The 14098-nt window shown below is 35.8% G+C and overlaps 1 protein-coding gene across 1 annotated transcript in view; it reads right to left on the reverse strand.

The window, feature by feature from the left end:
* MEMO1 (mediator of cell motility 1) overlaps positions 1-14098 on the reverse strand; it is a 123482-nt gene that overhangs the window by 47450 nt on the left and 61934 nt on the right. The window contains 3 exon segments of the mRNA XM_047744152.1: positions 178-290; positions 6749-6764; positions 6767-6816. Of these exon segments, the coding sequence (XP_047600108.1) occupies positions 178-290; positions 6749-6764; positions 6767-6816 (179 nt within the window).

Consider the following 14098-nt stretch of genomic DNA (forward strand, 5'->3'; position numbering starts at 1 on the left):
TTAAGGCACACAGAAGATCTTCTACCTTTGTTTCTGCTTTATGCAGATAAGTTGAAATCAATTTTATCTTTAAAACTGAGATTTTACTTATACTATTCATATTTTTAATTTTTTAAATTAACTTATTTAAAAAAAATCTTTAGCCCTTTAAAAGCTCTAAGATGTCTATATACTTACTCTTTTGGTCAATACGAAGGTCATACAGAGGTGTCCTATATATATCCACACTGGAAAGTGCACATCGAGAGAGGGGCACATGATGAGAAGGCCCAAGGATGAAAATTCTCCGGCTAGGAGATACACAACAAAAGCACAGAACAATTGTACTTCTACACAAACCTTATTAAATAAAAGGGGAAAAAATAAGTAATTTTAAAAATCACATGTGGCACCATTTTCTTTCTTGACTGATTTCATTACTTACTATTATGAGCTAAATTATGTACTCCTAGAATTTATGTTGAAGTTCCATGCCAGTACCTCAAAATATAACCATTTTAGGAGAAATATAACCATTTTAAGTATTAGAACAGATCATTAAGTAAAAATGAGGCTATTCGGGTAAGGCCTGAATCCAATGACTGGTGTTCTTATAAGAAGAGGAAGAAATATCAGGGGCATACATGCACAGAGAGGGAAGAAGCATCAAGAAGACAGTCATCGGGGCGCCTGGGTGGCTCAGTGGGTTAAGCCGCTGCCTTCGGCTCAGGTCATGATCTCGGGGTCCTGGGATCGAGTCCCGCATCCCTCTCTCCTGCTTCCCTCTCTCTCTCTCTCTCTCTCTCTCTCTCTGCCTGCCTCTTTGTCTACTTGTGATCTCTGTCAAGTAAATAAATAAAATCTTAAAAAATAAATAAAAAAAAAAGACAGTCATCTGCAAACCAAGAAGAAAGGCTTCAGGAGAAACCAATCCTAAGAGCACCCTCCTCTGGGTCTGCCCACCTCTAGACTGAGACAAAATAAATTTCTGTTTTCAGTTAGGATTAGCGGCAGTTTATTACAGGAGGGCCAGAAAACTACTATAAATGCAATTGATTTGCTCCTCAGTTAATTAAGTTCAATTCCTTATCTTTGTCTTTTCGTTGAAAGGCTTTAAAAGAACCATTTAAAAAAAGAAGAAAAGAAAAGAACCATTTTCAACACCCGGGCATACTAGTTACTGATATGTTGAACTACAGTAAATCAACTGCTACACTTAAAATCATCTCTGTATTCATAATGTCCAGGATACAGAAGGTTTTCAATAGCTATATTCATTGAATTTAAACATTTCAGCTATAAATAAAAGCCCAAAATTCTAACACGTTCTAAACTTGCCTCATAAGATCCACCACCACTTTAGTAAAACTACATAATAGTATAATTTCTAAAACTCCCTATAAAATATCATTACAAAGAACCATTCTGATAAAGCTATTTCCACATTTCTACCATAGCAGAGAAAAAAGGAATCTTGTTGAGAAAAAATTCTGTATAATAAGCTTTCTCTGTTCCCATTCAAGTAGAAAGAAGTCATTCTCAAAAACAAAGAAACTTGATTATGTGTTATTTGCACTGTAGCTAAAGAAAAGAACTGGGCTAAACTATAGCTTAAAACTTTACAATCCCTTTATCTTGACATCAAGGGTAAAATTAACTTCCCCTCTTATCTCAAACATCACTACAATCTAAATTCCAAAACTACCCATTTTCTGTTCTCTCAGATTCAAACGAACAAAATCTTTCTCTAACATACACATACAAACTTACAGATTTGAAAACCAAAACTACGAGAAAGAAATGATAAGCTAGAAAAATGTACCTAGAAAAAATTAATTATACTCGTTTTTCAATTAATGGACAAAGACTGAGACATGAGCTAGTTCTTTCAGACCAAAAATTTACAAGATAAGGAATGCGCTTAGGCGATATATTTATTTTCATAAAATTCAATTACAGTTAAGAAAATTAACTCACTGTCGCTACATGTTTCTTGCTGTGGTGGGGGAAGAGACGATAAGGAAGATGTGGATGAGGAAAACAGAGATTCTCAGTTTAGAGTCCCAAAACTTCCTCAAGATGTCACAGATCGCAAACATAAGACTTCATCCACAGGCCGTTCCTAGTCAAAACCATAATCTCTCCTCATCCCCTTCCTCCTCCACTGCTAATACTCACTTCTTATCACCACCACTATGAACAAAGTCAACAGCCATTTCCAAAAAAAAAGAAAAAAAAAGATCAAATCAAATTTAGATCCCTAAATGAACAAAAGAGATACCATTATGCTTTCCTGTCTTAAGAGTATATAAACATCATCATAATTTTTTAAATTAAAGTCTAATGAGGGACACAGATAATGGTTGTGTTTAGATGATTTGTCTAAGGAAAAGTATTACATGAACTAAGAATCAAGTATGAAAAGAAGGCATTTTTATGATTGAGGAAAGCATTTCTATGACAAGACAGAGGAACAGAATATTTAAAATCAGAACACTCCTAGGAAATCCAGCATATATAATTAAAATATGAAATGACTTTTAAAATATCAATTTAAACTCAAGACACAGATACATTTCTAGGTGAGTATAACAAGGTTCTAATAGTGACGAAAATATGAGCACTACTCCAGAAATAAACACCAAAGGTCAGCTTGGAAAGCCTAACTATCCCCTGCAATATCAGACAATTTACTTTGTTGGCCTTTATTGCCAGACCCAACCCACATGAAAAGGTAAGACTGGTGGAGAAAAGAGCTCCCACCATCTGAATTAGCCAATTGTGTACTCAATTCTTTCCATCCTAACAGAAACTCACTCATATGCAACACAAGGAAAAAGAGGTTTAGGTCATAACAATATGAAGTCTTCATAAGTGATAAACCCAAAAATAGGCTGGACATCATTGAAAAGAAGGGTGGGGGGAGCACCTATTAGTAGTAATTTCAAAACTTCTCTTTGTTGGAAAAGAAAATTAATAATGTAAAAAGAAAATTAATAATGTAAATAAAAAATAATCCATTTTCGGGCACCTGGGTGGCTCAGTTGGTTAAGCGACTGCTTTCAACTCAGGTGATGATCCTGGAGTCCCGGGATCAAGTCCCGCATTGGGCTCCTAGCTCCACAGGGAGTCTGCTTCTCCCTGTGACCTTCTCCTCTCTCATGTTCTCTCTCACTCTCTCTCCCTCAAATAAACAAATAAAATCTTAAAAAAAATAATAATGCATTTTCTTTTGAGGGGAGCTAGATTGCTAGATCCACTAACATCAAGGCCTCAGGAATATTTTGGAGAAAAATGAGTAATATAGGCATTGGAAGCAATGCTACTTTCTCTCCCTCCAATTAATTACAAAGTACTCCATCTTTAAATGAGTAACTGATAAATTTAGCATATCATCACTGTGGCCATGTTGTCACACATGTAAAAAAAAACCCTTAATATGAAAAAAAAAGGAAAAAGTAACGAAGTATTCTCTTAGAAATAAATGTAGTTTATGTATAATACCTCCAGAGAATTCACATTTGTAGAGTTACTATGAGAAGTATCGCCTGTGCAACCCATTAACAAGCTACCTAAGTATCTGCCCTCATAAATATTCAACTATTTATTCTAAATAATGGAAAACAAGTAATTTTTTAAAGATGTTTCCTGGCAAGTAGAGATATTTTAACTAAATTAAATGTCAGTTGGCCCCAAAGAAGATCCCTTTTGCTCTTTTTTCTACCCTGAAAGGCTTTCTGAAAGATGAATCAAAATCAAGTTACTATCTAATAAGTACATCCTAAGTTCCAGGTTTTCAATTAAAGTTTTAGTAATAGGAAAAGACATTGCAACAGTAAATATGAGAAAGAACTTACTTAAATATACCATTTTTTAAATTCCTTAAACAACCAAGGTACTCCTTTAAATATAAATCAGATCCCATCACTCCCCCGCTTAAAAGGTCTTTCAATGACTTCTCCTAATCAGAGGATAAAATGTAAACTCCTTACAATGGGTTCTGAAGTCTCAAATGCACTGGCCCCATCTTGCATGCCCCCCCCCCCCGCACCCGCCACCCCTGCGGATACTGATCTTGCAGTTCCTTGATGACTGGAACACAACTAGCCTACTTCAAAGCCTTCACAAGTGCTACTGTTCCTTCTGATTGGGCTTAAAAATCATTTCCTCAGAAATGCCCTCCCCAACACCCATGATCTAAATCCAATCACCCTGTGCTCCTTCCACAGCACAGAAACTAAATCCAATCACCCTGTATCACAGCACTTCTCAAATTATGAACTGCAGGTTCCATAAGACCCTTTCAAGGAGTCCACAAAATCAAAACTATTTTCATAATAATCAGGAATTTATTTGCCTTTTCCACTGTGTTGACATTTGTACTTAGGGTACAAAAATGAGTCTGGGTAAACCACTGGCACCTCAGAACTGTGATCACGGTAATGGAATAAAAATGTACGTCTAGTCATGTGTTCTTTACCTTCACCCACACCAAAGTTTGCTGGGTTTTTGTTTGTTTTTTTTAGGCCAGTTTCACTTACTTTCATTAAATCTTGAACTCTCAGTACAGTTTTATAAAAATATTCTATACAACAAAATGTATTAAATTGGTGATGATAAATGCATAAAGCACTTCTGCAATATACTCAATGATGTCATGGGGAAAATATTTGTGTGATTATGAGTGTGATCTAAACCACACTTTTTTTTTCATGGAACACAATTTTTACTTCAAAAAGTGACTGTAGACAAATTACAGTTATTCCAATTTAGGTATTTGGCAGGAAACTTCCTAGAAAATGAACAAAATAGGCCTGCCACTTCAAAGAAAACATTGCCCAAGACATAACTGAAGCTTTTAAGTGAAAATCAGCCTCTTGCAAAACTTCTATCACTGTGAGATGGACAGCTTCCCAATAATTAAAGATATTTCCAGGGGCGCCTGGGTGGCTCAGTGGGTTAAGCCGCTGCCTTCGGCTCAGGTCATGATCCCAGGGTCCTGGGATCAAGCCCCGCATAGGGCTCTCTGCTCAGTAGGGAGCCTGCTTCCCTTCCTCTCTGCCTGCCTCTCTGCCTACTTGTGATCTCTGCCAAATAAATAAATAAAATCTTAAAAAAAAAATCCATTCAAAGTACAAGAGAGTACAAAAAATGATCTTAGTTGACATGTAGGGAATGGATTAGTGTGGAAGGTAAGAATGGAAGCTAGTGGCAGAGAATTTTATCTTCTGTGTTGGACTGTTGTTTTTTCTCTAAACTTCTCATAGTTCCCAGAAAGACGTTCTTCTATTTTTCTCAAAGGACTCTGAAACATTGCCAATCTTAAGGAGGGCCACGTTTAAGAGAATACTGTCAATGACTGCCAATCGTTTTTAACCCTTGGACCTTCAGATTTACTTGTTCAAAATTCAATTATTATATACTAATTATAGAAATAAGCTGATCACATCTTCATGCATCATTTGCCTCTCTTATTACTCACCTCCTCTATCATCATCTTAGTCCTTGACTCTCTTCCATTTACTCTTCTTCACTCCATTCACACTTTCTATCAACTTATTTAATACATGCTTTCTGCATCTACCAACATAGTTTCTATATCTCTCTACATATTACTAAGCCAAATTTAATTCAAGACTACCCTTCTAGAAAATAACATCATCAAATAGGTTTTGAAAAGGCTATCATATTCACTAACTTTGATTATAGCTGTTTATAGGCTAAAATGAAGGAAACTTTTGGAAATCTTCCCACTCTAATTTATTTTTTTTCTTACTCATGAAATAAATTAGCTGAAATTGTATAATAAATATGTATTAAGAAGTACTTGTTAAAGACACTCCTCAAGACATCATAAATGAGGCCGGGCTAACCAAAACCTCATCAATTTGGCAACATTATCATTTTATTATTAAAGACTTACTAAAAATAATTTCCAACAAAGGTATGATACAATATGCAGAGCACACTACCAAAAAACTTCTTTTGAAGGATTATGCTCCACCTCTACTAACACAAGTCTAACCTAACAATCAACATTTGACAGAATTAAGATGGCTGATTTTACCTATTCGTACAGTGTGTAATAACTGGCGTACAGACTGGAGCCTGATACTTGTTCACATTTGTGAATTAAATATTTAGATAAAATGCTGGTCAGCAAATTAAGTAATTTAGGTGGCTATTTCTAGCAGAAGTTTTTCAAAGTTCACAAATTTCTTAGAGAGTCGTATATTACTTAATAAGTCTCAATCTGCCAGAAAAAAATTTTAAAGCTAATCTCAGAGCTTTTATTGAATTAAGAGCTAACATGCTTCAAACACCATATTACATTCACTGTCAGATTCTAAAATAATTCAGCTACCTCATTAAGCCAATAAGAAATTATTTTCTTTCATTAACCACAATTTAACAAGCAGAATAAACAATTTTAAATTACAAAATGATTAACCGAACAAAGTGCTGTCCATTCTTAAAGATGTTCATCTCCCGATTTCAAAAAAAAATTTTTAAACCCAAAACATTTAAACCTTCTAACATTTCCAGAACTAAACTATTACCAACAAAAGGAAAAGTAAAAACTAAATGTTCAGACAATGAAAAACAGTATAAAAGCTTTTCATAACCTATATAAGGTATAATAAATATATAAAAGTTAAATTCTTAATGAAATCGAGTATATAACAATAAGCATGCCCAAAACAAATTACTTCTGTGACAAAGTGGTTATAATTCCCTCTCACTTAAACAAAACTGGTGTATTACTTACGTAATAGATGGGTCACTTGTTTGTAAGCATGAGCAGCACAAGACCCACAGTATGTATATCCTGCGTGGCTACAAAACAAAATATTTTTTAAACTTAATCATCAGATTCGAAATCAAGATATTCTCAAAAGAAAAAAAACCTCTTGAAAGAAATATAATAACTATGGTAAACATTACAGAATTAAGTGTATAGATAAAAAAGCAATGTAGCTAATGATGCAAACTGTAGCACACAACAGAGAACATGTAATAGTTCTATGTTCTAATTTTAAATTTTGAAAAGTATTTTGTAATTTTTTGGTCTTAAAAACAATTAAATTTAGATACTCAGGCTTACTGGAAGTTACTGTGTAATACTAATAATACGTGAGTTTTTAACATTCCTCTTCGATATTATTAGCAGATTATTACATAGCAATGAGACCCAGAGCAAATCAAATCAGACCAAAACAAATATCCTACAATAGCAACTCACTTTCTTTTTCTATTTTCTTTTTATTTATGCTTTTTAAAAATTGAAGTATAATTAACATACAGTGTTATGTTAGTTTCACGTATACAATATGTGATTCAAGAATTCTATACATTTCTCTGTGTTCATCAAGTACACTCCTAATCTTTTATCTATTTACCCATCATCCCCCTAACCTCCCCATCTCTGGCAGCCATGAGTTTATTCTCAGTATTTAATAGTCTGGTTTTCTATCTCTTTTTTTTCCTTGTTCATTTTTTTTACATCCTACTTATGAGTGAAATCATATTTATCTTTCTCTGACCTATTTCACCAGGCATTTATAACCTCTAAGTCCATCCATGTTGTCACAAATGGCAAGATCTCATTCTTTTTATGGCTAATATTCTATTGTATATGTGTGCACATGCATGCATGCATGTGTGGGTGTGTATATATCACATCTTCTTTATCCATTCATCAATACCAATGGACACTTGAGTTGCTTCCGTATCTTGGCTATTGTGAATAATGCTACAATAAACAGGGATGCATGTATCTTATCAAGTCAGTGTTTTTGTTTTCATTGGGTAAATACCAAGTAGTGGAAATACTGGATCATGTGGCAATTCTACTTTTAATTTTTTTTAAAGATTTTATTTATTTTTTTATTCAAGAGAGAAAGTGTGCACAAACAGAGAGATGGGCATAGGGTTAGCAGATTCCCCACAGGGCAGGGAGGGAGCCCAAAAGAGGAGCTCAATCCCAGGACCCTGAAATCATGACCTCAGCCAAAGGCACACTTAACCAACTGGGCCACCAAGGTGCTCCTCTACTTTCAATTTTTTTTTTTTTCTACTTTCAATTTTTTGAGAAACCTCCAACCTGTTTTCCACAGTGGCTGCAACAATTTGCACCAACAGTGCAAGAGGGTTCCTTTTTCTCCACATCCTCACCAACACTTATTTCTTGGCTTTTTGATTCTAGCTACTCTAACAGAGATGAGGTGATTTCTCAGTGTGGTTTTGATTTGCATTTCCCTGATGATTAGTTATTAAGCATCTTCCCAATGTGTCTACTATCCATCTGTATGTCTTCTTTGGAAAAATGTCTACTCAAGTCCTCTGCCCATTTTTATCAGATTATTTGTTTTTGTTGTGTTGTACTGAGTTGTAGACATTCTTCATATATTTTAGATATTAACTCCTTATCAGATACATCATTTGCAAATTTTTCTCTCATTCAATAGGCCAACTTTCTGTTTTGTTGATGGTTTCTTTGACTGTACAAAAGCTTTTTATTTTGGTGTAGTCCCAATAGTTTAATTTTTGCTTTTGTTCCCTTGCCTGAAAAGCTATCTAGAAAAATATTTCTACATCCCAAGCAATCTCTAAGAAAATACAAACAGTATTTTTCTAAGAACTAGAACAAATAGTACTAAAATTTGTATGGAACCACAGAAGACCCCAAACAGCCAAGCAATCTTGAGAAAGAGGAGCAAAGCTGAAGATACATCATAAAGCTGTAGTAATTAAAAGAGTATGGTATTGGAACAAAAACAGACAGATCAATGGAACAGAATAGGGGCCTAGAAATAAGTCCATGCTCATATGGTCAATTAATCTATGACAAAGGAGGCAAGGATTTACAATGGGAAGAACAGTCTCTTCAGCAAATGGTATTGGGAAAACTGCACAGCTACAGGCAGAAGAATGAAAATGGACCATGTTCTTATACCCATATACAAAAACTCCAAATGGATTGAAGAATTGTGAGACCTGAAATCATAAAACTCTTAGAAGAAAATAACTCACTTCTTCTATGTCTTTAGTAATAAGAGAAACTGACTTGATTTTCTGTGTATTACGCCTTTCATTTTCTCCCCCTACTATGCATCCCTTTCATCTTTTGGTTTCAGAATTAGATTTGGTTCTCTTATCACCTATGGATGACTTTGTTTCCTGACCTCATTTTTTTTTCTTGACTCATTCAAGTTACATGAGTTTAACACATTTCCTGGTGCTTACTTATTAATGTGTGGCCAGTGGTATGCTGGGAAATATTTAACAACTGTCTCTACAGGAAAAAAAAAAATGTACATATGTGTACATAAGCTTACTATAAACTCTACTGAGTTAAAAAGATATGCACCACACAATTTACAAATAATGAAAAAAATATAAATCTCTTTATCGCCAATTCCACAGTCAACTGATTGTCACAGAAGACTTCCACTGATTTTTGCTGAATTCTCATATCCATACCCAAGCGATGAAACAATGAAGACATACGTCTGACCTGAATGATTCTCTGCTGATTAGATAACAGTTTTCAAATATTAGAATATTTCCTTCCATACTTTCTTACACTTTTTATAACGTAAGAGCTTCAGACACAACATACTTTTCAGTTTAATCTGCATTATTAACACTTTCCCCATTTCTTAAGTACAAACAATCAACAAAAGGTAAATCAAGCCCTGATTTATAGCAACTTGCCAATTAATGTGGAGCAATTCATTCCTGCCATAACTGATTACAAAATGTACAATAAACTGAAAAGACGAAACACAGGCTGGTAGAAAATAACTGTAAAACATATATCTGACACAGGATTTATATCTGAATATGTAAAGAAATTTTAAAAGAAACGCAATACTTAAAACAGGTAACCATTTTGTAAGGCGAATAGCTCTGAAAATTGGTTGCAAAATAACAAGAATATATTTAATGCTACTAAACTGTAAGATGGGGTGGGTGCCTGGGTGGCTCAGTCAGTTGAGCATCTGACTCTTGATTTCAGCTCAGGTAATGATTTCAGGGTCCTGGGGTCAAGCACCAAGTCAGGCTCTGCACTCAGTGGGGAGTCTGCTTGAGGATTCTCTCTCTCCCCTGCCCCACCCCACATATACACACGTGCTCTTTCTCTCTCTCTCTAATAAATAATTTTTTTTTTTTTTTTAGATTTCATTTATTTATTTGACAGACAGAGATCACAAGTAGGCAGAGAGATAGGCAGAGAGTGGGGGGAAGCAGGCTCCCTGCCAAGCGGAGAGCCTGATGCGGGGGCTCGATCCCAGGACCTCAGGACCATGACCCAAGCTGAAGGCAGAGGCTTTAACCCACTGAACCACCAACATGCCCCTAAATAAATCTTTAAAAAAAATAAAAATAAAAATGTTGGGGTACCTGGGTGGCTCAGTCAGTTAAACATCTCCCTTCAGCTCAACTCATGATCCTGGAGTCCTGTGATCAAGCCCTGTATCAGGCTCTCTACTCAATGGGGACCCTCCCTCTTCTCCTGCTCTCTCAATCTCTCTCTCTCACTGTCCCTCTCAAGTACATAAAATCTTTTTGAAAAAAAAAATAAAAAATAAAGATGCCTAAATGGTATGTTTTACATTATGTATATTTTACTACAATTTTTTTAAATAGGAAAAGCTTTGAACAAATACTTCAACATAGAATATATTGGGATGGCAAATAAGCACACAAAAGAATGCTCAATATCATTTAGGGAAAGGCAAATTAAAACTACAAAAAGCTACACTAAACTCCAGCAGAATAGCTAAATTGAAAAGAGTAACCATACCAAGTATGCTCAGGATGTAGAATTGAAACCCAGGCTACACTGTTACAACCACTTTTGAAAACAGTTTGGCAATTTCTTAAGAAGTAAATATACTTCCTACCATATGACCCAGCTTTCCTCTCCTAAGAAAACTGGAAGCATTATAACCACAAAGATTTGTACACAAATGTTCATTCCAGCTTCATTTGCAACAGTCAAAAACCGGAAACAACCAAATGTTCCTCCAAAGGTGAATGGATAAACAAATTGAGGAGTTAGTCCTACAGTGGAATACTCTTCAGCAAGAGACAGGAATGAACTACTGATAAACTCAAAAATAATTATGCAAAAAAACAGATGGTAAGAAAGAAAGAAATATGCTGAGAAAAGCCAGACAAAAAGAGTTCATACTGTATAATCCTACTAATTCAAATAAAAACTAGCATGTAGCAACACAGAGTAAGTCAATGCATGTGGGTAGAAAGAAGAGACAGAGAGGTACAGAAGGGAAGAGTTACAAAAGGGCACAAGGAAACTTGAGGATGATGAATAGTTTATTACCTTAATTGTGATGGTTTCACAGGTATATACATATTTCAAATGTATCCCTCTGTACCTTTAAATATAGGCAGCTGTATGTTAATCCTAGCAAAATAGAGCTCTGTTTTTAAAAGGGTCATCATTTGGTCTAGCTTAAACTATGAATGGAGAAAAAGAGATTCACATAAGTCAGTCATAGCAATACAGGATAGCAGGATGCTTAATCAAGAGTTAAGTAATGTGGCACCTACACTAAGCACCTGAAGTCACCGAAGGCCTTATTGGTTGGATTAATGGTAGTCACCCTATCCATATCCCTCCAGCAAGAGAGCCTATCAAGTTGCTTCAGTATAGCAATATTCTCACAACCCAGTTCTAATCTTAGCCAGAAGAAATGTAAGTTGTTGTATGGCTCAGCACATTCAGTTTTCCTCATCTTGATATTCTAGCCTAACCAGGGGGCTCAATTTTTTCCAGTTATGTCCCAAGTCTTCCAGTGCCCAACACCCCAAACTGACTACTTCAGATTCCTAACAGCTGTTCCTAATCTTAACATAACTGGCTCCCCTTCTCATTTCAGAAATATGCTACCTTGCCCAGTCATGTGGACCTTAGAAATTCTTTGATCCATCAGGACCTGTCCTGGTCTAAAACCTGAATAACATCTCATGTTTTCAATACTGCTTCGTTCTCAGTTGTCTCTCATATCCCATACCTCCACGGCCCAACCTTACAGTTTAAGCTGGCCCTTCCATCTTAGATCTGCTTCTCAGACTTTAATTCTTGTTTGCTGTTCTTGAATTTAAAGGCCCTGACCCTCAGTCCATACTCTGATCTCTCAATCAGTCTTGCAGCATGACTATCTCCCAGTTTTACCAATCCTGTTCCTACCCACGTGTAGTTCTTAAAAGCCAGAAAGTCATCTTAGAAACAATGGGTTCTTGGGATGCCGGTGGCTCAGTCGGTAGACATCTGCCTTTGGCTCAAGTCATGGGATTGAGCTCCAAGTCGGGCTCCCTTCTCAGTGGGAAGTCTGCTCGTCCCTCTCTCTCTCCCATCCCCGGGCTCCCTCTCTTCCTCTCTTGGCTCACTCCCTCTCTCTCAAATAAATAAATAAAATCATAGGAAAAAAAAATAGAAAAATGAAACACTACATTCTTAAAGTATAGACAGAATAGAAATACTAAGAGTAGAAAGGTAAAGGCACAAAGGAAGGGCATAAAAGTTGAAGAAGAACATGAGCAAATGATCAAGTGACTGATGTAATTGAGAAAACAGGAGACTGGCCTGAGTGGAACAAGAAGTAGGGTTAAACCATAGTCAGACAGAGAAGTCTGGGCTTGATAAAACAAGTTACTGAAAAACTGCTATACACTCCAGAGCAGGGTAGTGACAGCACAAAACTGTTATTAGTCTAGTACTGAAAAACATGAGATCAGAAGCAGGAGGTGTTAAATGATGCTCTCTTGGAAACCGTGGCCTGAGGTAGCAAATGTTTCTCTTGGAAACCGTGGCCTGAGGTAACAAAATGTCATGTTCTAGAAAGGTCCCACTGCCAGTGGGAAATGAAACATGAATGTTCTACAATCTAAAAAGAAAAACCGACATATCTTGGTGACCAAATAGGTACAGAGTGAATGAAGAAGAGAAGAAAGAGGATAATTACGATAATGGTAATAACTAACATTTACTGACAGCTTCCTCTGTGTCACTCAGCCATGTAATTCAAAGCAGTAACTTATTTAATCCTCACACCAACTCTTTGAGATAGGAATTATTATTTTTCTTTTATAGATGAAGAAACTAAAGCAGAAAGGTTAAGACATTTGCTCAAGGTCACACAAATAGTAAGTGGTCACAGCAGGACTTAAAGGTAGGTAGTACAGCTCCAGAACCCATTCTTAAACACCATAAGAGACCTCTATACATTTTAAGGAAGAAGGGAAGGTCTCCATGCAGTAGGAAAATCAACAACCCTAAAAACTGGAAGAATACCTTATATCCTATAAGACTGTAGGAAGATGGGTGGTTTTGAAACCATGATTAACTGATGTAAATATGTTTATAATAGAACTCAGATTTCAATATTTCAGTCCTTTCTGAATTTGAGGGCCTAAAAGTCTGCTTGAAGTAAAGACAAAATAGTTGCAAAAAGAGAGGGAGAGTCTTAACTTGAGGGTTAACTGAGGGTTTTGGAGGGGAGGAGTGGGGGTCTTGGGTGAGCCTGGTGGTGGGTATTAAGGAGGGCACGTATTGCATGGAGCACTGGGTGTGGTGCATAAATGATGAAATTTGGAACACTGAAAAAAAAATTTAATTTAAAAAATACAGAATAAAACATCTATTTAGATAGCACTAAAAAATATATATATATAGTGCAGAGTATTTTTTTTTTTAAATCATTAAGTGTACCATCCTTCTTTACCCACATCATGAGAAACTCTACTTCATGAAAGGACCAAGATCATAGCCAAAGGAAAGAATTTCTACTACTATACTTTATCCTGGCCCAGATACATGGTAATGAACAGAGCCATTTTAATAATCATCAAATCTCTCCACTGATCCTCTGCTCCTAAACCCTTCTCTCTTGCTAACAGAATCTATGATTCTAAATACATGTAGAAACTAGGTTTCATTAAGGGATCACACATAATAAAAGAGGCTTCACTAAGGGGACATCTAAGGTTTCTTTGTTTTATGCATTATAGTTAGAAGAGCAATGAAAATGTGAGCTCTACAGATAATTGAATATACATTGTAAAAGTGTATCCCAATCAGTATTTCACG

Source organism: Lutra lutra, chromosome 9, assembly GCF_902655055.1.
Source record: "Lutra lutra chromosome 9, mLutLut1.2, whole genome shotgun sequence".
Classification (NCBI taxonomy): Eukaryota; Metazoa; Chordata; class Mammalia; order Carnivora; family Mustelidae; genus Lutra; species Lutra lutra.